This window comes from Alosa pseudoharengus, unplaced genomic scaffold, assembly GCF_046254945.1.
Source record: "Alosa pseudoharengus isolate Yale_2024_CS ecotype anadromous, Long Island Sound unplaced genomic scaffold, YU_APseudo_1.1 YU_APseudo_1.1_scf_15, whole genome shotgun sequence".
In the NCBI taxonomy this organism is placed as follows: Eukaryota; Metazoa; Chordata; class Actinopteri; order Clupeiformes; family Clupeidae; genus Alosa; species Alosa pseudoharengus.
This window is the reverse complement of record NW_027468620.1, coordinates 8,062,489-8,088,237: the sequence shown is the minus strand read 5'-3', so window position 1 is coordinate 8,088,237 and position 25,749 is coordinate 8,062,489. Positions and strand designations below refer to the sequence as shown.

The window sequence follows — 25,749 nt, the reverse complement described above, 5'->3', positions numbered from 1 at the left end:
CTTGCGTGCCTGTCCATGTAATTTGGCCTGCCTCCCTCACCAGCTGGTTAATTGTCCCCCGGTCTGGTCGGCGGGTAATGACTAGGACTCTAGGACTAGCAGACAAAAGAGAGAGCCTGTATGAGCCAGAGACACCAGCTGATTGGTCGAGCCGCTGACAGCCCCCTCCCCATACGCCCCCCCCCCCCTCTCTTCTCACAGACGCACGTCTCCCCTCCTCCCTCTTCTCCTCCTCTTTCCTCTCCTCCTTCTGTGATTCCTCCCCTCCTCTTCCCTGTGCCGCTTGTTTTCTCTAACTTGCATGTGGTGCCAAAAACACACGCTCACTCCCTCCATGTCAAGCTTCGTCCGGAGAGGCTAAGAGGCTACAAGCTAAAAGGACCCAGCGCTCCTAGAGGCTCACACACTCACATGCGCTCGCGCTCACACACACACACACGCGCACACAGAGACGCAAACGGAGACAAGAGAAGACCAGAAGAAGCAGCAGCAGCCAACCAGCCCCAGCCACTTATGAGCCTTGTGCGTTTCTAGCTGGAAGAGACCATCCCCGTTGGATTTTTATCAATGACTTCTTTGTTTGGTTTGTTGCAGAGTGCCCCTACTTTCACCCCCTTGGAGACACCTTCCGATCTACAGCAATAGTAAGTTCACCCCTTTCTTCTTTTCTTCTGTTCCCCCCTTTTCACTGATCATTTTGTTCCCCCATCTCTCTCTCTCTCTCTCTCTCTCTCTCTCTCTCTCTCTCTCTATCTCTCTTTCTCTCTGAGTGCTGTGTAATGCCTTTGGGTTTTGTCTTTACTTCTGAAGGTGCATTTTTAGTCTTAGCAAAAGCGGCCAGACGTTTTCTCTGTGAAACAGCCCGTTGAGAATCCCCCCCCCCCTTTTCAGAGGGAAAGGGGAGGGTGAGGGGTACCCCACCTTCCTGAAGGGGCTCCTCTGAACGAATGCTAGCTATAGCAAAACAGTCTGCTCTCTGTGTGCATCCACATGTGTACGTGTGTGTGTGTGCTTGTCTATGTGTGTTTAGTTTAGATTGGGGGAGTCCACATGTGTGTGTGTGTGTGTGTGTGTGTGTGTGTGTGTGTGTGTGTGTGTGTGTGTGTGTGTGTGTGAGTGTGTGTGTGTGTGTGTGTGAGTGTGTGAGTGTGTGCGTGTGAGTGTGTGTGTGTGTGAGTGTGTGAGTGTGTGCGTGTGAGTGTGTGTGTGTGTGTGGTATATGTGTGGGGGTTGTATGGGTATCGGTCTGCATATGTATGTGTGTGTGTGTCTGTGTTTGCTGAATGTGTGGCAAGTCTATATGTGTGTGTGTGTGTGTGTGTGTGTGTGTGTGTGTGTGTGTTTATGTCATCATGTGTGTTTCTGAGGGTCAGGGGGAAAGGTGGCGGTAATGGAAATGAAAGGTAAGGGCAGGGCTGGCATGCACTGATATCTTCCATGCTCTGCCCATCTATCTGAAAATAAAACCTGGATGTCTTTCGTGGAACGATGGGACAGGCCAGTCCCTCCCCTCCCCTCCCCTCCCTACGCTGCTCTCCCTGGGCAGTCCCCACTCTCAGCACCGGCTCTCTATCTCCTCTATCTCCTGCATATGCATAGAGGTGTGAAGATCATTAGTTTTACTGCGGAAACATTCCCTTCTCGGCCAGAGGGGTTGGGCTGGGCTGGGGGGGGGGGGCTTTTTACTACTCTACTTTGCCAGACTAAACGGCTTTGGGCCCCTTGTTTACGTCTCTCTCTTGCACAGATTTACATTTGCACTTTTTCTTTTTGTTTTTCTGTTTCTGTTTGGATGAGATGCAAAGAACTCCACATGAAACGGTGCTGCCTTTTTTGCCTTGTGGTCTTACAGTCCTTCCCAAAAAAGTATTTTTTATGGTCACTGACTTTTTTTGGGACATTTTTAGGGGGAATAAAACCCCCTGGCGTGGCCTTTCAGTCCAGTCCACCAGTCACCCCCCCCCAGATATTCCCCCTAGTTTGTGTTTGGGGAGTGTTTGTTTTGAGCCAGAGGGAGAATCAGGAATCAGAGATTAAGCTGATATGCAGATCCTACAATTGGCTTCCGTAGTCCAAACCTCCTCCCATCTCCTCAGTTTTGGAGGGAAGAAGGAGAGGCTTGTTTGACATGGCTTCCCACTTAAGTAAGTCATACGTAAAGGAATCTGGTGTAGAGTTCATGGGAGCTTGTTTGTGTGCGTGTGTGTGTGCGTGTGTGTGTGTGTGTGTGTGTGTGCCACTGCTAAGCACCCCCACCCCTCTGCTCCCCCTGACCTCCAAAAATGGATGAATGCTCATTTGTTAAATGAGCTGTTAGAGAGAGAGAGAGAGAGGGAGAGAAAGAGAGAGAGAGAGAGAGCATCCCTCTAAAACAGCATCTCAAAAATGCTAATGTCATAATCAAGTGACACCATTATTCAGTCACATTGCTTCAGTCATAAATTGTGTAACGATGTTGAAACTTAAGTAATATGACCTTACACAGGCTTTGACCTAATGAATGATGAACGAGTTTTATTCCCCTGTGAAACAAAATGTGAAAATATTTCTCCCTTCAGGACATTTGTTTGAAGAGGGAGGGGGTCTCAGTTTGTTGGTAGGAAGGATGTTTTGCTTTCAGGGGGAGTTCTATTGTTTTTGCTAGGCCATATGATTCGTTTTTCCTGCAACATTCCAGAAGACCCTCTGTGTTTCAAAAAGACGTCTGAACTGGGGCCAGTGGCCTCCCCCACCCGCAATCTGCCTTTTAAAACAGTGAAGAACTCACCACAGACTGTTTTGATGTTTTGATATGTGAGGCAGTGCCACATTGAACCCAAAAAGGGTAGCCGGTCAAAGCGCTCCGACAGGTGGGACGAAAATTCCCCCTCTCACTTATCCCATGCTGTTAATGCTGGTAGAATGCAGTCAGTTAGATAATACTGGAGAGAGATCGTTTCCAGTCGTCAAGGTGGGGGTGAGGCTGTATTGTGGGTGGGGGGGTTCCAGAGGTTATGCAACAACCCCCCCCCCCTCTGCGCCCCGTCTGAAGCACTGGCGAGTGGCGTCTATCGTATGACGTGTTAATATGTCAGAAGTGCCGGAGAATCGTCTGGGAGGTTCCAAGGAGTTATGTCACTTATGCCGACTCATATGCAAGTGTTATCGGAATATAACCCCCCTCTTTCTCTTGCCCCCTTGCAAATACCCCCACCATCTAGTCACTCAGCACCCCCACCCACCCCCACTCACTTTGAAATAGAGTTGGTCACTGGTGAGATCCCTTGCAGGACCTTTTTCTGAATAGCACAAAGCCACCATTGTGGAAGAATAGGAATGCAAGTGTACAGAACATTTGTCTGGAATTGCTTAAGTATGTGTCCTGCCATATATATATATATAAAAAAAACATCAGCATGCTCTATAAACGCTCTCCGGGTGCAGGGCGCTGAATAGGCTACTATGAAGGGAGCAGACCTCTGGGAATTTGGGGATTTTCACTTTGACCATTCACAAAACAATGTGTCAAAATGGGAGGAGAAAGCTTGGTTTCTGTCGAGCACAACAACAACTCACGAGTTCTCACTTACCTTGGACACATGTATGCACCCTTAAAAAAAAGCAAATGAAATAAACCCAATTCATTAGATTTTTTTATGCCTGCGGAAAAGACAAGACAAATTGAAGATTGCAAACCAACAATTGCTCATTTCACACAAAGTCGTTGCTGCATGCATCACGTGTGACATGAGTTTTGATCATGTGAAATTCAGATTTAACAGGCAAAATGTGACTTTTATCCACATGAGTCTGCCCAACAAGAACCCCCTTGTCTCTTCGCTATGATATCCGGGGCAGGCATGCCATCTGTGTAGAAAAAACAGGACACAGTGGTCAGTCAGGAGTAGTAGACGATATCTACCGCTGTGAAAAAACACAGGTGCATAACCCACAGGAGCTCCATCTGGGATCACTTAATATTTTTAGACCGCTTCCAATGTGGCCCCTCAGGAATGCACAGATAAGGGCTCTTGCTGTTTACTGCAGCTGAGAGGTTCCCTATCACCAGGCCTGTGGTGGGATAAATGAGCTAATTCATTTCCAGGACGGCCGAGGACGACAGCCGATGAGAACAAATTCCTTTTCCCGGGGCTGGAAGGGCAAAGGTCAAAGCCTGGACTCTGTGTGTCTGTGTGTTTATGGGTAAATGTTGCCTCTCCAGTATCACTTAAGTCGTTGGGCCCATTTAAATGGGCAACTCTGGGAAATTAAAACAACATGTGACCGCTGGAAAAAAGAAAAAAAGAAACGTGGTGTTAATTAACACTGGAGCGAGTTATCCTCAGGCAGATTTTTATCCAAACAGATAAAAAAGTTATTTCGTCTAATCAGGCTTATGGTTCTAAAGCAGCTTTTATTTAATGCAATGCTGATCTCTCTCTCTCTCTTTCTCTCTCTCTCTCTCTCACACACACACACACACACACACACACACACACTCTTGCTCTCTCTCTCACACACACATACACACACCCTCCCTCTCTTGCGCTCTCTCTCACACACGCACATTCACACACACACTCTCTCCGCCTCTCCCTCTGTCTCTGTCTGTGTCGCAGCTCCTCCTGTAAAACAGGCCACATCGGTGAGACGGAGAAGGACGGCGGGTCCAACGCCAGCGACCCGGCCGCTCCAGAATGCGACCGACACATTTACAAGAGTGTCCTGGAGGGCGGCGACATCCCCCTGCAAGGTCTGAGGGCCCTCAACAAGCGCCACCCGAGCTCGTCCTCCTCGAAAGGTAAGACCCTCTGACCGATGCACCTGGCGCTTCTGCGGAGCTCCTCGCCTTATCTCTGACGCGGTATCGGCCACCCTGCTGTAGCGCTGCACTGAGTGACGGAGCACACAGCTCGTTCCGGATGTTTCTCTGTGATTGTGTTTAGCCCGACGCTAGGTGACTAAGAGTCCATTAACGGCATTATGGCTGCCTGATGAGCTCGGAACGCCAGGAACGCAGTCGCTCTGGTTTCCCAGGAGCGTTCCTGACTAATGGGGAAACTAGGAACTTTTCAATTTCATCCGGCACTAAAAATAACACCCAACACCATGGCCCTAACACCATGCCAGAGAGAGAGAGAGAGAGAGAGAGAAGGAGAGCAGAGCCCACACCTCGTCTCTCTTGCGTTTCCCCATGTGCACCTCAGCTTTGTTTTGTTTTGTGTGGCTCTCATGCAAACCCCCCCCATCCCTCACTTTATGCCATTTGAACACAGCCCATTAGAAAAGGCAAAAAAAAACATGGCTGTTTCATCCAGATTTAGCCACCTGTCCTCCATTGCATTGAAATGAGGCTGCCTTTGGTTTCCCTTGCGGAAGCTAGGATTAGCTTGAGGTTAGTGGTGCTCGTGTCTGTCTGTCCGTCCGACGGTCTGTCTGTCTGCCCGTCTGTGGCTAAAGTAGTGAGGCTTTAAAGGCTTTAGGCCGCGGCTCCATGGAGTATTCCAGGGGACAAAGGTGGAGAGCCAGAGAGAGGAACAAGGGTGGAGAGAGAGGGGGGTGGGGGAAGAGACATCGTTTAGGAGGAGGTCTAGATTTCATTGGGTGAGCTTGGGTGCTGGCAGGGGTGAGATAAAAAGGCAGGACAGCAACAACACACACACACACACACACACACACACACACACACACACACACACACATGTGCACGCTCCACACACACACACACACACACACACACACACACTCATGTGGGTGGTTAGGTATGAGGAAGTCAGCTGTCAGAGTGAGGTCAGAGGATGGAATGCCAGCACACATGACCCCTCCGAGGAGACGTGCTGACCTGCTGGGGGAGGGGTGCGTCGGAGGAGTGAGGGGACCGGGGATGGATCGAGAGGGATCTGGGGAAAGGAAAGGTACGGGCTCAAGTTGTTGAGTAGTTTGTCAGCAGTGGGGGGACAGGATGAATGACCCCACAGCCTAATCCGGCAACAAAAAGTGGACATTCAGCTTAGTGCCTGATAGTGCCAGACAAAAGAAAGTGGCCCTTGAAGCACCACTGGTGCGCAGTTGAGGAGACATTATTCTTCTGGCTCATTATAGGTCTCCTAATTATAGCCAGGGCCTGGTTTGTCCATTAGTGATATCTGCCCCACTTTTTATGGCTCTCGCATCTGTGTACCTCTGACTCAACCATCTCAGTTGTTTTCAATGGGCCTCAGTGAGATAGATGAACCTGGCTGGAGAAATTCTTAAAGGGTCAGACAAAAGTCAATGGCTATGAAAGTCCACACGAGTTTAGTGTTACAAAGCTGCTATATTTATATTGTGTTTATAGCAGGCATACACTGGACAGTGATTTAGAGTGGACTTAGCTTCATTATTTTACTGTGAACAAAGACATATTTCATGTTCTGTGGCTGAATGTTAGGAAATGCTTTAAACAGCACATCAGTTTCTCTTATTTTCAAACTAATGTGAAATGCCTGGGCACTGGCTGATGAGGAATGCAGAGAAAATAGTTTCAGTCTGTCATCATGAAGTTTGTATCTATTTTACAGACCTGGTGAAAACACACAGAGAGAGAAAAAAGAAACCCTGCAAATGCCTAAGCCAGCTGTCTTACATTTCGTAGTCTTTCGGACTGTCAGGGGATAGAGAGAGAGAGAGAGAGAGAGAGAGAGAGGGAAAGAGAGGGAGACAGAGAGTTACCTTTGTTTAACATTCTGTTACTCCCACAAGGTCTGAGGAAAGCCATTCAATAACCTTAGAAAAAAAAAACAAAGACAATTGAATATAGCCATGTTGCATCCCATACACAAACTGTGCATGGTTGTTTTATTGGGTAGGATTGCAAAATGAATGTGACTCAGTCATTGTTGTTGTTGTTTGGGATGGTTTGTCCAGCCAGACAATGCCCAGCCTGACCGGCACTCTTTTCTGTCACTGCAGGCACTTTGTGGTTCGTCTGTTTGTTTGCCAGCGACTGTCAGGCTAGTTGTTGTTTTCCTGTCCAGTTAACCTTCGGTTAGCGTCACCTTAGTCACTTTCATGGGAGACGGACAGGTCCTGGGGCCACGTTTCCTATCGCTGGCTCAGTGTTCAGCACCGTGGCCTAAACAGGAAAGCATGGTCCAAGGAGCCGGCATTTAGACTTGTTTAGAGTCCGACAGAAAGCAGAAGGGTGTGTGTGAGGGCCAGAACAAATGAGCAAAATCAAGCTATTTTTGGTTTTGTTGAGGAAACATTGGCATCAACTTGTACACACCACAGCATTTTTTCATGCCAGCTTCTGTTTTCGTTGTGTTGTATTTTCCATGGTGACCACAGCGAAGACGTTTATTTGCGATGAACATTATGCAGAATATTTCAATGAGCTTCTTTGTTTAAAAGCACAAAATATTACAGTAGCGTTAATGTTATGACCTAAAAAATAATCCCATGGAGATTTGCCAGACCTCTGTGTGTTATTGTTGAACAACTGAAGTTCTTTACGTCCTCCTTGCTGCTTTTCTTGGACCTGAGTACTTTGTTGCCAAGTTGTGTACGTGTGAGTTGTGATTGATGGAATGCCATGAGAATTTGTGGTGCTATGTGGAGTTATTTTTTATAGTTTAAAACATCCAAAATAGTAACAGAATAAGCAACCATTTTGATCAAAAATTTCAAAAACACCTATGCTCCTTGTTCAGGTATCCACTGAAGTTGGACCACATGTTGCCTGCTGCTGTTTTGAATAGAATGCAAGTCAATTGGCAAAGCCTACAGAATTCCACACAGCACTTTTAATACTCTGGCATTTTGTTTTTGTGATTTTTAGTATGTGCCAAAGTGTTGCTGCCGCAATCTAATATCCTGTTTATTTTGTTATCCTGCATGCTTGCCCGGTGGATTAAAAAGGTGGGAATGGCTATATAATTTCACCCTGCTCCTCTGTAAATAGTCGGTCGGTCCTTGCCAGTCATGCGTTAGGTCACCCCTGTAAGGGTAAGAACCCCTTGTCTGCTGCCAAAGTCTGCATCCCTCAAATCCTCCCGTCCAAGTTCAAGCCCAGACTGGTGCCCCCTACTGGCGACAGCCAGGACGGGACTGAGACCTCAGGGGCCCAAAAGTCTCCCAGCTGCGAGGGGTCACACAGGGTCACAAACGGGTGCATAGACGACGAGGAGGAGCTGGAGGAGGAGGAAGAGGAGGCATTCGCTGCCAAGGAAAATGCGGGAGTGAGCTTCGAGACAAAGCTGAACGGACTGCCAGAGAGCGGACTGGATCAGAGGAACCGCAGAAGCACGCCGGAGTTCTCGGCGCTCTACCGGAACATGCACCAGATCCAGCGGCCGAGCTCGCTGGGCTCCAGCCCCCACGGGAGCGTGCGCAGCCTGGCCTCGCTCTTCGAGAAGACGGGCCTGACGGCTGGCGGTGGGGGCAGGGGCGAGGGGGGCAGCGTCTCCCGGGGCGCCGTGTCCTACCGCGTGACGGAGTTCGAGCAGATCATCCAGCGCTCGGCCCCCAACACCTCGGCCCCCGTGCGCTCCGCCTCCCTGCCTACCCTCCACAGCGGTCAGAGCCCCTCACACAGCTCGGCCCCCTCCTGCTACCTGGCCTCCGCGCTCTCCGCTGAGTCCCTGGCGGTGTCCTGCGAGCCCTCGCTCTCGGCAGGCTGCCCCCTGGGGGCGTCCGGCACTAAGGCGCATGAGGTGGAAGACGACACCTCCTCGCTGTCCGACAGCGAGCCGGTGGAGGGCCTGTCCTGTTTCGAGCTCCGCAGCACGGCCAGAGCGGCCAGAGCCGCAGCTGCCGCCGGTGGGGGGCCTGACTCGGACGATACGGAGGCGGACGTGGACTCGGACAGCGACTCCACGGGGAACGCCGCCACTAAGAACTCGTCCTCCTGCGAGGAGGCGTTGGCGCCGGACTCACTCCCCCTCCCACAGCTGCAGCCAAACCACAACCACCACCACCATAACCACCACCCACAACAACAACAACAACACCACAACTACCACCACCACCACCAGCACCACCACCCTAACCCCCCTCTCCACCTCCACCTCAAGCCCAGCAAGTGCAAAGGCTCCTGCCCCGCCTCCTACACGCGCTTCACCACCATCCTCCGGCACGAGAGGCAGCAGGCCGGCAGTAGCCAGCCCAGCAAGCTGCTCTCGCCGCTGGACAAGAGGCAGCAGCACGCGCTGCCCGCCAACCTCCTCCTCATGGGGCCCGCGCCGTTCCGCCTGCGACGCTCCCAGCAGGGCAAGCGGACAGGCGCACTGTCGGCCACCCAGGTTCCGGAGCCCCGGCCGCTGATCCCGCAGCGGCTTTCCTCTCTGGAGGTGATCGATCGCCTTAGCAACGGGGAGGGCTCGCCCACGGAGGGCGCCGAGGGTGACGGCGCAGGCGACTTCGGTAACGGGGAGAGCTTGGATGGCAACAGGAACCACTTGTCGGCAGAGCCATCTCACCGGCGAGGTGGCTATCTTCAGATGACTTGGGACCGCCTGTGTCCCTCTGCCATGCTCACACACTCACATGTACACACACACACACACTCACTAACACATGCATACATACACACACATACACACACATACACACACACACATCACCGTGTTTGTGGTCACTCATTTTTATTTTCCTTCCTTGACCTTTTTCTTTGGTTCTTCTCGCCCTGGTGACCTTGTGAGGTTCCCATCTGGGTTTGGTGTGGCATGCGACCCTGTTTTACTGTGTGTGTGTGCGCACTGCAACCTCATGCCCTCATGACCTTTGACCCTGCCAGTCTCCATTTCACTCTCCGCGTTCTGCTCTGTGTGTGACTTGCCTGAGGTGCCGCCGTCGCTCCCGTTCCACCATTTTCTGTTCTTCACGGTGGTTCATACTGTACTGTAGGTGTTCCATTGCCATGCTGTGTGGTCTTCAGGTCCATTGGAATGTTTCATTACTCCATGTTTTGTTTAACATTTGTTTATTTATCAGTCAGTTAGCTAGAGTGAACGTAGTCTGTTGAACTTATCAGTCAGTGTCTTCAGTGGCAGTGTCAGCAATATTCTGTGACTATGACTGGATCGGACAGTTTCCACTCACTGTGTAATACCGCCAACTATCCTTCAAATAGATTTGTGAACTCTTCACGTTCCATTTTTATACTGATTCTGTGTTTGGTTTAATGCTTTACCTTTTGATACCTTACAACTTGTTAATGTGATTGTTGTTCTGAATCTTAACATTTTTATTTACTGTAAAAATACAGGCATTACCACCATAGTCCTACTTTTGATTTATGTCTTATGTGTTTTACATTTAGACTATTTGCCAGTCACCTAATGTTAAATTGAGCAGTATAATTGTAGAAAATTCCACATGGCATGTGTTTTTCTTCAAGTCGTTTGGGTTGCTGCCTAAATATTCATAGCACATTGGAAAACAATGTGGAATTTAGAAATTTGTTGCAACACCTCAGTTGTTGATTGGCACTGCACTGTGCTCATATATCAAATTTGTTTTGTTTTTTTCTTCATTTTTCATACTTGTGTGTATCTTTCCTGCTAGATCACGCAGACACATCATGGCTTTTACTGATAGAGTCTTCTATCAATCATTATGTTACAGACTAAAAGGGCATGCCTCTCCTTTGCAGTCTTAAATAGTGAAATCACACTTGTAAGCCATGAAGTGATCATGTTTTGTGTTGTTGCTCATTTTAGTGTGGTGGTTTCATCATTCACTTTCACAACCAGTGTCTTTGTAATGGAGAACATCTGTTTCTGATGTCTTCGAATGATTCCACATTCTATCTATGTAGCTCATTCAGTTGCTTAACGTTTTGACTTTTTTTAAGAGAGCACAAAGCACTATTAATCATTCTTTTATAAACCTGGAATCATGACAGGGCACAGTTCTGAGTGTTAGTGTGTGTGTGTGTGTGGGTGTGTAGTTAGTCATGGAGCCTACTGTGTGTATGACTTCACGGTTTGGCAAAGTAGTTTCCACAATGGAAGCCTAAATGACAGTGATGAAGAACTCTTGCCGTTTTTTCCCCCCTCCGGCACAGATTCGGACTCATCTCAGCCGGCGAGTAAGAGCGACCTCCGGGACAGCCCTGACGAGGGAGCACGAAGGAGATATGGAGACAAGGAGGTAAGGCGTCCACAACTCCGCCAACACTGGCTGTTGTCTGCCTTCCCGGCTCTTTCGTAAGCCTTATGTAACAAGTCAGAGGCTCCACACCCCATTTTAGGGCCCTGGGCACGCGTTGCCCAAGGAATATGGCTCGGTTTGTGAACCAACAAATTGTTTCACTGAGAAATTAAAATTCCAGATAGCATGCTCACCGACAGAGAACTAAGGCAGATGTGTTACTGAGTTTTGCGCAATGTAATGCGTGATGTAAGAATTGAAATGAACTGTTACTTTTTAAAAGCTGTTAATTCTTAAATACCCAAATACTGCTCCTTTCTTTTTTTCTTTCTTTCCACCTTTTGTTCTTTCTTTCTTTTTGTCTTCTCTCTCTCTCTGCAGCTGGTAATGTGGGCTGATATAGTTTTATTAATGTTATGGTGGTGTGTAACGGGTGTGTGTAAAAGGCTAAGTCTTTCATTCTTTCTATTCTTTCTTTCCTTCTTTCGTGTCTCCTTTCCCCTGTCTTTCTTGTCCCTGTCTTTTTGCTTGGTGGTGGGGGGGGGGGGGTGCAGAAAATTCTTGAGGAGCAGAGGAGGTTGAAGCGTGAGCAGGAAGAGGCTGATATCGCTTCACGACGGCACGCAGCCATTGTGCTGACCCACCACCAGTTTATCACCAATGACCGCTTCGGTGACCTGCTCACCATCAATGATTCTGAAAAGAGGAAATCCGGCCCTGAGGTCTGTGTGAGTGTTTCTTCCTACAGTATATCTGAGTGTGTTTGTGTGTGTGTGTCAGTGTGTGTGTCAGTGTGTGTGTGTGTGTGTGTGTGTGTGTGTGTGTGTGTGTGTGTGTGTGTGTGTGTGTGTGTGTGTGTGCGTGTATATGTGTGTGTGTGTGTGTGTGTGTGTGTGTGTGTGCGTGTGTGTGCGTGTATATGTGTGTGTGTGTGTGTGTGCGTGTGTGTGCGTGTATATGTGTGTGTGTGTGTGTGTGTGTGTGTGCATATCTTTTGTGTTTGCTATTGTGTGTGTCTGTGTGTATGTATGAGATAGCTCCCATGCATTTGTGTCAATCAGCACTGTTTGCATTCAAAGACCAGCCAACCTGGCCTTCATTCTGCGTCCATGACAGGGTATATGGATGTGAGATTAGTTCAGTGTGAACGTGTAGCATGGGTCTTGATGCAGCAGTAATCCCTTAGTGGCCATGTGGGATCAGAGATGTGTGCCACTGCTCAATATGTTTGTGGCATTCCGTCAAAAAAGCCTCTTCTGTATTTATAGGTTGAGTGTCGGCCATTCACACAACAGAATGCCAGGATGCTGCTATGTTTACGGTTCACAAAGTCTGTTACAATTAATCGTGTGTCCTTTAAGACAGCTACTGCTTCACCAGAACCATACCGGAACAGAAAAACTAAGACATGGACGGACGAACGAAAGAAAGACAGACAGAGATTGAAAAAGAGAGAGAGAGAGAGAGAGAGAGAGAGAGACAGAAAGAGAGGGAGGGCATAGAAGCGACGCCTGGGACATCAGTCATCCGGAGAGTCCTGTCAGTATCAGATTTTTATGTGTGAGCCTCTACAGTAGCAGGGCCCCCAGTCGGAGGTGAGTGACGGGACCATGAAGTCACATGTCCTTCATTCCTGCCATCGCTAGAATATTCTCAATGGATGTGTGGGACTGAAAGGGCAATGCCCGCTACCGCCACCGTGGTGAGCTCACGCATTAAATGCGGACGCGAAGACACGCGAGTGTGTCAGGGTCAGTCAAACGCGGCGGCACATTAGCGGTGCGAACTTGATAATGAAATAATGCACCAGAGGCCATTTGCATTCTTTGCATTACTGGGCCGGTGTGGGCTTAAAAGGGCCGAGTTTTGTTTGACCCATGTATGAAGTTGTATGAAGTTGATTAGACAAAAGACATGGGATGCGATGGGACCACCCAGGAAGCCTTTGAAATAGATAGCAGCTCAGCGTTTAAGAGCATGTCCATAATCGTTTATTCCCTTTGAAACCCTTTAATATATGTCAACTGGTGCTATATTGGTTGTGGTACAGGGCAGTACACAATGTAAGCAGTGTTTATAGTCGGTTATGATATGGTATAAGTGAGTCGGTGTCTGATGATCAAAGGGGAGTAGTATTGAAATAGTATTGAGTCTGTAATCTAACAGGGAGTATATAGCTTTAATTCCTCTTTTATCTGGAAGTTGTCTTCTCTGTTGATATTTTTCTTTCCAAAAATATTCTTAAAAGAAGCAGATTAATCTGCTTCATCAATTCATCTGAATCATCAATCAGGGATGATTACGGAGACTTAGAATGCAATACATTAGCAGCATTTAATTCAGAAGATTAACATGAACCGGTTTTGAATGGATTTACTGGAGTTAGCTTATCTGATCCCTCAAGCCTACTTCAAGCCATCTGAAGAAAATGGTCTTGTAGAAGATTTAAGATTCAGTCTGTACAAATGTTTGTGCTGGTTGACCACAGAACCATGAACGTATTCCATGTCTCTTTTGATTCTCAAACTGGTCCTTCTGACTCTCTGCAGAGAACTCCCGCCTTGGCCAAGTTTGACTTCAGAGCTGAAACACTAAAGTAAGTCCAAAGTTGAAAATATAATAGTAGCCTAACATTGTAGCAAATAGCATTATATTAATTTGCGTTGTATTCAATTATATTACAGTAATGAATAATCAAATCAGATAATAGTATTATATTACAGCATTTTTTTTTATCACTGATAACTTTTCATCAGTAACTGTTTTTCCTATGATAGCACACTATCAGTTTATACTGGAGTGCTATGTACTCACACTCAGATGGAATTCCTTTAATGTTTGGTTATGATATTAAAACATGCTTACTTTGTTTGAGGCTTTATTGTAACTCACTCTCTCTTTCTCTCCTGGCCACAGGGAGCTCCCGTTTCAGAAAGGCGACATTGTGTACATCTACCGACAGGTGGATCAGAATTGGTATGAGGGAGAGCACCATGGTCGAGTTGGCATCTTTCCCAGGAGCTACGTTGAGGTAAAACAACCACTCTCTCTCTCTCCCTCTCTCTCTCTGTCACTCTCTCTCCCTCTCCACTGCCCTCTCTTTCTCTTTATCTCTGTCACTCTCTCTCCCTCTCTCCATTCAGATAGGAGTAAAAGTTTCGCTTGGTCACCCACAGTTTATCAGAATATACAGACAGACACATCACACAACAGGGCGCAGTGGGTGACATGATGTGAAAAAGACTTATCAGTAGATACACATTGGCAGCTCCTCTTCCTACTGAAAATGAACATTCCTTCCTGTAGTTATCCGGAGTGAAAAAGCTGGGCTGTAGAGATAGAATGTTGGGGAAATGGAGAAGATTCTCACTGTATAGACGAGTATGGGAACATCTCTCATGAGAATGTGTGTGTCTGGTTTGTGAATCTGCCAACCTATCTTCCCTCTTCAATATATCTCCTCCTCTCCTCTCTGTTCTCCTCTCCTCCTCCTCCTTCTCCTCTCCTCCGTTCTCCTCTCCTCCTCCTCTCCTTTGTTCTCCTCTCCTCTTCTAATCTCCTCCTCTCTTCTCCTCTCCTCTGTTCTCCTCTCCTCCTCCTCCTCTCCTCCTCTCCTCTTCTCCTCGGCTCTCTGCTCCTCTCCTCAGCTCCTCCCTCCCACAGAGAAAGCCCAGCCCAAGAAGAGTGCTCCTGTTCAGGTGCTGGAGTATGGAGAGGCTATGGCTCGCTTCAATTTCAATGGGGACACTCCCGTAGAGATGTCCTTCAGAAAGGCAAGGATGACCGAGTGAACTTCACAATGAAATGTCACATAGTCTTTACATGTTTCAGTGAACAGACCAATCAGCAAGTTCTTTAAGTTATAAAACATTTTTCTGAAAATAGATTACGCTTCTCAGTTTTTAGGTGTTCTGGTGTTCTCTGTAACTGTGCACTGTGCAAACTTTTATAGGCCTAAATGCTCTTCAAATTGGAACTCACTTGTCTAAATTAATCCCACCACAGATAGTTTAAATAGTAACTCTTGCTTGAGTTCTGTTTCCTAATTGCTATTGTCTGTAATCACCCTGATGGTCAGCAGCTGGTGGCTGGTGTGTGTGCTAAAGAAATTTTCCGTGCTGTTCCTGTGGTGCCCTGCAGGGGGAGCGCATCATCCTGATCCGCCGGGTGGATGAGAACTGGTACGAGGGCAAAATCGCCGGCTCCAACCGCCAGGGCATCTTCCCCGTCACCTACGTGGAGGTGCACAAACGGCCGCGTGTCAAGAACGGAGTGGATTACCCCGACCCTCCCATCAGCCACTCTCCCCACCGCAGCACCAACGCTTCCCCCCAGGTACACACACACACACACACACACACACACACACACACACACACACACACATTTCTCCACAGGAACAGCTCAGGAGTCCTTGAGGGATGTTGGAGTTTGATGTCCGTCCTTCTCATTACCTGTCTTTCATCTTGTTATGTTATTTTATTCAGTTTTTCCTAGAAGCATTGTTTTCATAGATACTTGTTTTTTCATCTGTCCTTTCCTTACATCAGTCTCTTACTCCATATTTGTTTCTCTTCTCCACTTTCCAAAACTCTCTCTCTCTCTCCATCTCTCTTTTTCTCCCTCTCTCTCTGGGTGGTTCTGGTTTGCTCCGGTTAGCCGACCCGTAACCGGCTGACCACGGCCCCGCTCCCTCTGCCGCGCTCTCCAGCGCGCTCCGTCTCCCCCGAGGTCAAGTCCATCTCCAACGAGTGGATCTCCCTGACCATGGGGGCGGCAGCCAGCCCCCCGTCCGCCCCCACGCCTCCTCTGCCCCCCCTGCCCTCCGCCTCCTACCGCTGGGGCGAGTACCTGCCCCCGCCGCACTCCGCCAGCCCCCTGCCCCCCCCGATACCCCCCGTGCCCCTCATCACCGGGAGCCCCTACTGCATCTCCCCCATGGGCTCGCCGTCCAACTCGCCCCAGCCCCCTCTCTACCCGCCGCGGCCCAGCTCCGCCACCCCGTTCCTCACCTTCACCCCTCCCCAGGGCGAGGACTTCCTGCTCTCCCCGCCCTCCCCACGCCTCTCTCGGAGCCTCAGCCCGTGCGGGGGAGCTGGCCTGGAGGGCTGGCTGACCGGCGTGAGCCCCCTGGACAGGGAGCTCCAGGACCGGGTGGGCCCCGAGGGCGGCCGATCCGCCCCACGCGAGGCCCTGGGCAGCTGGGCCAATAGCCACGCAGAGGTACCTGCTGCTGCATGGTGTGTGTCGCAGTGTGTGGCTGCAGCATCTCACGGTCACTGCTGTAAGGTTGGGTTTGGTTGAGCTTGGGAGGTCGGGCTGGGCTGGGTTTGAAGCCACAGCGATTTCTCCTCCTTGTAGCTCTGCACTCGCCCTCCTCCCCCCATAGTGGCGGTGTTTGACATGGAATGAGAGACTTTGTGTGTGAACGTTGTGAGCAGATATGCGCTGTGATTGATAGCTGTGCTTTCACTTGGGAAACAGGAGGTGTCAGATACCACAATGCAAAAGCAAAGGCAATCATCCAAATGCACTCAAAATGTCACAAAGTGCCAGTGTACGACTACAGATGGAAATGATTAAGTGACGAGACATTTTGCGAAACTGGTTTTCCAAGCAAGATTTGCCTTTGCTTTTGCAAAACAGTCAGGAGGAAAAATGCCTGCTAATTTACTGTTCTTTGGTGGAATGTGTTTCAAATCATGAATTTTTGCAGACTTACGTGTGCCTACAATTAACTTGCACCATTTTTTCAAAGTACCCTGAAGGTGTCTTGTTTGTGAGAAGGAATGTTTTATTGCTTGTTCCTAACAAGAGGAGTGAACTTGCATGGTGTGAATAAAGTTTCTCCGTGATTTTAAGTGCAGCTGTTCAATTATATAAGACCCAGTCCGTTTGGAGTGACCTTTGGACTTACAACATTTCTATGCCAGGATGGTCCCAGTAAAGAGACAAAAGAGCACTTGTATTCCTTGGGTGAGGAAGTCTAGCACTAATGGGTGCTAAGTCCTGTGACTTTGTATTGAAGTTCAGACTTTGGTATTTTATGAAAATGCAAGTTAACACGACAACATGTATAGGCATTTATAAGAATATGGTTTAAATAGCACCACATGACTGTAGATTGTACGTCCACAGTATTGCAATATGTTGGAATATCTGTGTAATATCTTTATTCCTGATCATTTTCATGCACTAAAAAATATTCTGTTATTTCTCCTCAAGCACCCTTGTGTTTAATTACAGTAACTGAACGGAGGGTTGAAGTTGCCGCTACTAACATCACATTTACCCTGTATTTTCTGCATCCTAACGGGAATGTTTCCACCTCATCCACATGACTGTTTATCGCCCCCAGTCCCTGACTCTGTGCCCCCCCCCCCCCTCTTCCTCCTCAGCCTCTGAGAAATGAGGGTGACTACCACGGCCGATCCTCCAGGAGTCCAGTCATGCTGTTCGACATCCAGGACAGCAACATGAACGCAAACTCCTTCACGGTAAAACATTCCACCCTAACCTTCCACAGCTGAAAAGCATTCACTAAAGTCAAGACCAAAGAGACCTTTGTCTGTCTGGGGAGATCATTTGGGGGTTTTGAAAGGAATTGCACAAAACTATGCTGTTAATTATTAAACATTTTACCATTTTAAGTTTTAAAGATGGATATGATGCATATGAACATGACGAGTACAAGGCTTATGTTAAAGATAAAAGGACTGTTCATGATCTCACACTCAGATGCGCTCCCGTTAACCCACTACTCTCATTCATGTAACTTCCACTCTGTTCTTTATCTTACGACTAATCATGTGACTCCTTTAATGTGCATGGTAACGTTATAATCTCTGTTGTGTGTGCCCCTTCTCAGTGTGCATGTCTTCCTCCAGTGATTTCCAAAACTAATCGTTCTCTCTGTCTGGATGTACATGGTCTCATTCTGGTGTCTCTGCCTCTGCCATGCTTACCCCACGGGACTCCATCCGCCAATCTCTCCTGGTCTTCCTCCTCCTGCCGTTCCTCCTGGTGCTAACGGATTCCCATTTCCCCACTTTTTTACTCACATGGATCCTTCTCCTCTTCCTCTTCCTCCTCCTCTTCATCATTCTCTTCCGCTATATCTTCTTATCCACTTATCTGCAACTCCATCCTTTTCTAACTCCTGAAACTGCCCCTGTCCTCCTCTTCCTCCTCCTCCTCCTCCTCAACGAACCTCCAACCCGTGCCCTCTGACTGACTGGCGGCTGCTGGGTTCCTGGTTGGGGGTTTGGTGGTGCACCTGGTCCTCCTGACCACTAGGAGGCCGTGTGTAATGAGATCATGAATATAGCCGAGACCTCTGTGAGATACTGCAGCACACTGTCTCGGCCCCTTGACTCTAGGCACAGGCTGCCGCCTCACCCCAGTAAACACTCTCTCATCATTTCCCAGCAACCGCAGTCTCACAGCAGCAGTCCTGAACCTGGACGCCTCAGCTGCGGAATGTAAGAACACACACACACACACACACACACACACACACACACACACACACACACACAAGCACACCTGCACCACACACACACACACCCACACACACACACACACACACACACACACACACACCTGCACCACACATGCATTCCTGTACACAGACATACTTTAGATATATTCATGTGCACTGCACACATGGCCAGTCATACCTGTATACTTATAGTGATACACTTGGCCAGAACATTGTCTTTTTTGCTTTGTTTTTCTTTCAAGTTGAATTCTGTTTGCATGAGGTAGACCACTCCTTAATTGAAACCAGACAGTGCTATTGATTTGAAGCATGAATGTCTAGTTGCTGTAAACCCTGGGTCAGGCTTTTTTCTCTGATTATCATGGGAAGACCTTTTACTATTGTAAGAAAAAATAGGAAAGGTTTTCTCTTCTCTTGGATTGATGCAATAGTCAGGTTTTATTCCAATGCAAAATGGTAGAAAGGTTCACAAAGGTTCAACCTACGCCTGCCTTCGGCATATTCTCTGGAGTTCTCTCTCCTTTGTCCCATCTGGGCGAACTACCAGAAGTTACCAACTCAAGTCATTATATGCTGGTCTCAATGCAAATTGATCTGGCTCTTACTTGGCAACCCTTTGTTCAACTATGTATATGAATATATGTATATGTATATAAGGGCAGTCGTGGCCTACTGGTTAGGGCTTCAGGCTTGTAACCGAAGGGTTGCTGGTTCGATCCCCGACCAGTAGGAACAGCTGAGCAAGGCACCTAACCCCTCACTGCTCCCCGAGCGGTGCTGTAGCAAGGCAGCTCACTGCTCCAGGTTATTGTGTGCTTCACCTCACCAAATTCTTTGTACGCAAGTATACTAGTATACTAGGCCTAGAAAACTGATTTACATTTACGTTTATGATAATACGTATATGATAATTGAGTGTCCTCACACGTTTGGTGGGATGGTTTTCAATGGCTTACCCCTGAGACCCATTCTCTGACCACTGGTGTTTTACACCTCACCTGGTGCCAAACCGTCTGCCATCAGAACATCAGAACTTTATCTTTGTTGGAGAAATTATATCACTCATACAATTCGGCAGGATTAATTTCTTACACTATCCAGTTTCGGATTTGTTGATGGTCATAGATTTTGTTGTGTTTTGTGTGTCTTTTTTGTAATTTGTGTTACACATTATTACAGCTCTGTTATTGATAACTCAAAACACATAAACACATTGTTCATGTATCAAAACATCTGAGATCACAGAAGAAAGTCACAGATGTTGGTCAAAGTACAAATTGACAGTTACTTTTGTTGAAGCTCCTCCAACTGCAACAACTGTAGAAACAAAGGTGCAAAAAACAAAACAAAGCTAAGGTCAGATTTAACTCCTTTCGAAACCGAGGCTATCCCTTTGGTATATAATTTTGAGAGAGATGAGAATAAGACATTTGAATGGCATTTTTTCAGAATGTTAGATTGCTAAGATTTGTGAATGGCATCTCTTTAGTGTATGTTAGATAACACTACAATATGCATAACTCTCCATGCATATCTGTGCAGATGAGATCCTAAAAGTCTGTTCTTTCCCCTCTCCTCAGTTTCCAGGCCCTGTATAGCTATGTGCCACAAAACGACGATGAGCTGGAGCTCCAGGAGGGAGACCTTGTCAGTGTCATGGAAAAGTGCGATGACGGCTGGTTCGTTGGTACGTGTCACATATCGCTTGATAGATTTCCCATTCACGCCCATATGTAGCATACCTGCCAGGCCATACATCCCTATACATTTACAATAGAATTACAGCCCATGTGTCCAGTGGATATGTATAAGGGTGTGTATATCGGAAGCCATACATAAACACATCTTAATTTATATGAAGGTATTTTAGAGCTTTGGTATCAATTGTCATCACGCAAAAGTATTGAAATGCTGACTTGGAATGCAAGGACTGACCTTTTGACTACGGTACTTTGCAGACCTTTTGATTAATATCTTAATGTTTATCTATTCATGTGTAGGGAGCTTATAAATAAACAAGGTTCCTTATGGTGTGTTTATGATCAAGAAATGCAAAAGTGTCGCTTCCCCATATTTATAGACATACTAATTAACAGTTTTGTCCAGCAGAGACGTCAAACTTCTCCCAAGATATACATTTTATTACACAATGATATTCTATTGTGAAGATTACTTTGTACTGACATGCATACACAATAAATGCACAGTGGCTTCTCAAATGTCTAGATAGTTATTGCATTTATTAGAACTGTTTTAAGTGCATAGGGCTTTCACAAACAAGCCATTGTCGTCACTTCCTGGTAGATATGAGTCATATTTCCCTTGTCCTAAAATACCTCTTTTGTCTCTCTATGTTACAGGTACCTCCAAGAGGACAAAACTGTTTGGCACGTTTCCAGGGAATTATGTGAAGGCCGTCAATTTGTAAAGTGTACAATTGTATAGTCTACCTGAGGTGATTCTAGAAGTATACCATGAATGCCTGTTAAGTTTGGGATGTCATTACCAACACGCTTGAGTTTTTTTTCTTTTACGTTTCTTTTGTTTTACTTTCTTGATGATTGTTTCCTAGACAGGTGAATATAGTTGTCTGCGTATGTGATCAGTGAGGGTTGAGGCACGTCAAACAAGCGAACTCTGGAGTCTGTTTTCACATTCAAATGCATGACACATAATTGAATGGGATCGTGTCACACATTGGCCCCAAAGGCTAACATTTATTTGCTTTCATTTAGCTTATTCTGCTAAATAAAGCATCACTGAATATTCTAAGTGTCGATAAAGAATCACTCTAGTTCTAACACTAGCAGATGAGCAGTAATGTTTTCTTTCTGATTCTCAGAGCATCTATCAGTCACAACAGATCGTCATGCAAGCGTTATCACCAATTATTTAAGCCAATTATTCATGATGTTCTGATTGCTGATTGGGTAACCTCTTTCCTGCATTTGAAGTCTGAAAATAGACTCTAAATGAATCAAGTGGGAGGTGTTGAAATGGGACATTTGAATCGTGACAGCCAGAGTGAAAGCCATGGCGCACTTCAGTACCTTTACTGTGTTGCATACCAGACTCAATCACATGATTTTGTAATTAGCTACATGGAATAGCATGGTTTTAGTGATTACTGAATCCCCCTCACTACAACAGAGTGTATTCCTGTGCACAACACTATCGCCTTGCCATATCACTGGAGATGTTAACAGTAGATATTGAAGTATGTCTTAGGCACATGAAAGAGTGTAAGAGGCTTATAGGGCAGTGTAGAGGGGTACATTGATTGGGGTGGTCAATACGACCGCAAAAGGATCCTTGGAGTCAGTTCAGAGTGCTCTTAGAGTATTCAGCCTTGTTTTTCTTTGTTGTTTATTTCCTTTGCAAGATACCTGCTTTGATTTAATCACAAGTCCCAACAACAATACCTAACTGTACTCTCATTTAAGTCAATTGAATCAGAGTTAAGAAAGTCCACCAACGTGACTTGGGAGAATTGATGTAATGTATTTCCAAAGGAAAACCAGTAGCCGGTGGAGAGTGGTCAGTTTCACTGGCAGACATCACACTTCATGTGATGGCACATACTTGATGCTTGTCCAACAGGCTATATTCCATGGTTTTGAATTTCAAAACTCATTGACCTCAAGTTGAACTGTACTGACTTATGTGAACTTACAGGGCCGGCTAAGTTTTAAATAGTCATGGTATGGTTTCTTTCAAGGTGTGAGAGGAGTATACAATCCCAGTATAAATATGTTCCATTTCGGTTGAAGTTGTAAAGGTTACACTAAACATGAAGATAAAAGCATTACCTCAGAGAGAAGTCACTAAAAATCCTCATATCAGTTCTTTGTCAGTATTATAAATCTGGCATACAAACAGTATGACACCAGTTCCATTGTGCCTGATACATTTAAAAGCCTCAATTCTCTATCATAATTACCAGTCTATTCACCAGTCTCCCATTTGGTCTGGGTAATCAAAAATACTGACAGTTTGGCATATTATTTCTGGCATTTTAAACAAATAATTCACACATTGAATTGTCAAATAAGCAGTCTATTACACCACTCAGTTGGACGGCTAGTGTTACCTAAAAGTACAACTTGATGTTGTGACTATTCTAAGGGTCTCTGCAGCATGTTCTGCTCTTTTGTGAGTTTTTACAAAATGCTTAAATAGCTAGCTGCTAGCATCAAATTGATGCTCCTGATCCAGTTGCTGTGTCTTTTTGGACTCACACAGTTGCTGTGTCTGTTTGGCCCATATAAGTTTTAGGAATAGGTCGACAGCTAGACATAGTTACAGTGAAAATGTAATTTTACCCATTAATTTGCTGTGACAGTAGATAGTACATTGGAATTTCATGGTACTCTGATAGGGTCTCTTAAACTCTGTAACAATCATGTAATTGATTGACCTCATTTTAAACTCTCCATGATATCTTGCAGTGAAACCACTATATATATATAGTATATATAGTTTTTTTTCTGTTTTGGTGAGGAACCTGTCACTAGTCAAAGCTCTTCTTACAACTGCGCTTTCCTATTCATCCACGTTCACGTCTCTTATAGATCCATTAACTAGTAGACCTACATGAGTGAGATGAGGGCTGATTTTTTGACACTAACTGGCAAAGTAACAGATAGCTGGGCAGAATTGCTTGACATCATTTGACTTACACACTGTTCATTATACAGCACTTCATGCTCTATGATCATGCAGTTGTTGGCTGGTTTGCTTTGTTTGTTTTGCATAACGCTGTTGTACTTGTACTGCCCACACCAAAGAGAGACAGATGGGATCATGTAGAATTAGGATTTGCTGAATTGTTTTGACATTGTTTAGTGATATGGATAGTTTGACATCACTTGTTTACATTGTCAAATGATATAGTTAATCTGTGTGTGCATATGAAATACCTAACTTCCCCTTCGGGGACAGAAATTGTCCAACAAGGGCAGATGGGTCTTGTGAAAACAGCAATGTCAAAATATTAGCAACAAGCGTTATGACTTGCAAAAGACTCAAAGCACACTAAACCTGTCTGTGTAATTGTATTGACCATATGTTTTTCTGACAACTTGTCAAACAAGTGGACACTTACATTAAGATGTTATTTAACCATTTGACTGCTGTTTAACACTTTATTACCAGATCAGTGTTTTTTGCTAATACATTTACATTGATCGACTGCATTGGGCCGTCCAGTGATATGATCACTGTCAGAGTGTTTATTTTTTTAGTATTACTGCTCAAAATCCAGTGTTGTGCCTGTACTTGGATCAGTTTGGGGCTCTTTTTTGTCATCATCACTTTAACCATGCATCATTGTTCCATTATGATTTTATAATTGATTGTAGTCTGTTGAATGTCAGCATTCTCATCAATAACAGCATTTTTCCTATCTGTTTTTTGCTTCTCTTCATGTCCACTTTAATGATTACTTAAAACACACATACAAACAGTTTAATTCAACTGACTTTAGTGTGAACGTGGTTAAAATACAGCAGTCTAAAACGGCCAAGCTTTAAAGAGCATTGGGCTATAAAATGCAGAGAGCATAACACAGAGAATGTAAATCTTGAAAAACATTTTACATTTTATGTAAAAGGTGCTTCTATTGTGCACCAGTTAAGCAGGCCTTTCTTAACCATCTGGATACATTGTGTGTGTAGCATGCCATGTCATTGTTTATTAAGACAGTGATGCAAAGCCTGTATTTGGGCTGCATTAGCTACAGAAAAAGCGAACGGCCATTTGAAGGTCTATAAAGACATACATCAATACATTCAATAATTGTCACAGCAAAGGGCGTAGGTAACACAATGGCAATTATAAAACACTTAAGGATAATTAATCACAGGTTTCGCATTTGACAGAGTTCAATGTACAGTACATAATCATCAGGACTCAGATGACTAATCATGTTACATCTTTGGCAGAATGTTATGGAATGACTCAAAACAACAAGAAAACAATGACCTTAATCCAAAAATGTCAAAGCCCAATTTTATCGCAGATCAGTAGAATAATGTCATATGCCAGGGGGTGTTGACACTACTTTTACAGAATAATTTACAAAATTGCAGTGGACATCCAGCGATTAATTTCACAGCATTGAAATTCAAGGCATAACATATATATTTTGTTTTCTTTTGTTTTGGCTCCACAAAGCATCGGCTGGTGTATGAATGTATTAATGTGGGGTTACAACCAGTCTCCTTGTATGTCAAACTGATCAGTACCTATTTTGGAGCATGAACTGATATGTAAAACAATTCATGAGCTTGTCCTATGAAATGTAAATATGTATTATATTTTAAAAAAAAAGATGAGAATGCAAGTGATTCAAAGTCACAGTAAAGCTCTATGAATATACCAGTTTATTTACAGGACCTAGAAGGATTTGTTTTATTTTTTGGCAAAGCACAGAGTGAGAATTGTTGAGCACAGTCTGAAGCATATTTAACATTATGCTTACCATTGTCTATGGACTTATTCCGCCTTAGGTCACTTATGTGGTTTTATTCAATTGTGCCTCATTTCCAGCTATATTCCCAACAATATTATCACAATATTGCAGTGGGCCATGTGATTTTGAAGGATACTTTGATTGTCTTGATCACCAGGATTTAGCTTTCAAGGAAGAAGACATTTACCAAGTACAATAGAGATGATAGAGTGACAACACTGAGTTGTGTATCAGTGCTTCTATACATGATTATTATAATCATGTGAACCTTTGAAGAGATGCACACATTGCAGATGTTCCTTTGTTTGCTTATTTGCAGTGCTGTTACAATATTGAAAGAAAAACAATATACTGCTGTGATTTTCGGTATTATTATGCAATATTTAATAAACTACATTTAACTACGTACTGTACAGTTGTCAGTTGGTCTGTCATTTCTGTAGGCTTCATTGTCTAATAGCCTGCCACTTCTGATTCTTGCGGTAGGCCTCAACAATTTCATTCAGGCCATATTACTGTCTAAGCATGTTTCGCACATCTATTTTAGGACTATTTTACATTTTATCTGTGAATATCCCAGGTCCTAAGGGTCTCTTTGTTAACAGCAGGGCTCAACCTTTTCATTTAGCAATGAGAAAACTCCGGGTCGAGAATGTGACCCACA

The 25,749-nt window shown here is 45.6% G+C and overlaps 1 protein-coding gene across 1 annotated transcript in view; it reads left to right on the top strand.

Moving 5' to 3' along the window:
• Positions 1 to 25,493, top strand: part of sorbs1 (sorbin and SH3 domain containing 1) — a 59,888-nt gene extending 34,395 nt beyond the window's left edge. The window contains exons 14-27 of the mRNA XM_076285396.1: positions 595 to 644; positions 4,599 to 4,780; positions 7,879 to 9,444; positions 11,027 to 11,112; positions 11,667 to 11,834; positions 13,662 to 13,708; positions 14,029 to 14,143; positions 14,760 to 14,885; positions 15,253 to 15,447; positions 15,772 to 16,335; positions 17,511 to 17,609; positions 18,541 to 18,593; positions 20,194 to 20,300; positions 20,974 to 25,493. Coding sequence (XP_076141511.1) covers positions 595 to 644; positions 4,599 to 4,780; positions 7,879 to 9,444; positions 11,027 to 11,112; positions 11,667 to 11,834; positions 13,662 to 13,708; positions 14,029 to 14,143; positions 14,760 to 14,885; positions 15,253 to 15,447; positions 15,772 to 16,335; positions 17,511 to 17,609; positions 18,541 to 18,593; positions 20,194 to 20,300; positions 20,974 to 21,041 — 3,426 coding nt within the window. The 3' untranslated portion in view covers positions 21,042 to 25,493. The remainder of the gene's footprint in view (positions 1 to 594; positions 645 to 4,598; positions 4,781 to 7,878; positions 9,445 to 11,026; positions 11,113 to 11,666; positions 11,835 to 13,661; positions 13,709 to 14,028; positions 14,144 to 14,759; positions 14,886 to 15,252; positions 15,448 to 15,771; positions 16,336 to 17,510; positions 17,610 to 18,540; positions 18,594 to 20,193; positions 20,301 to 20,973) is intronic.
• Positions 25,494 to 25,749: the final 256 nt, after the last annotated feature.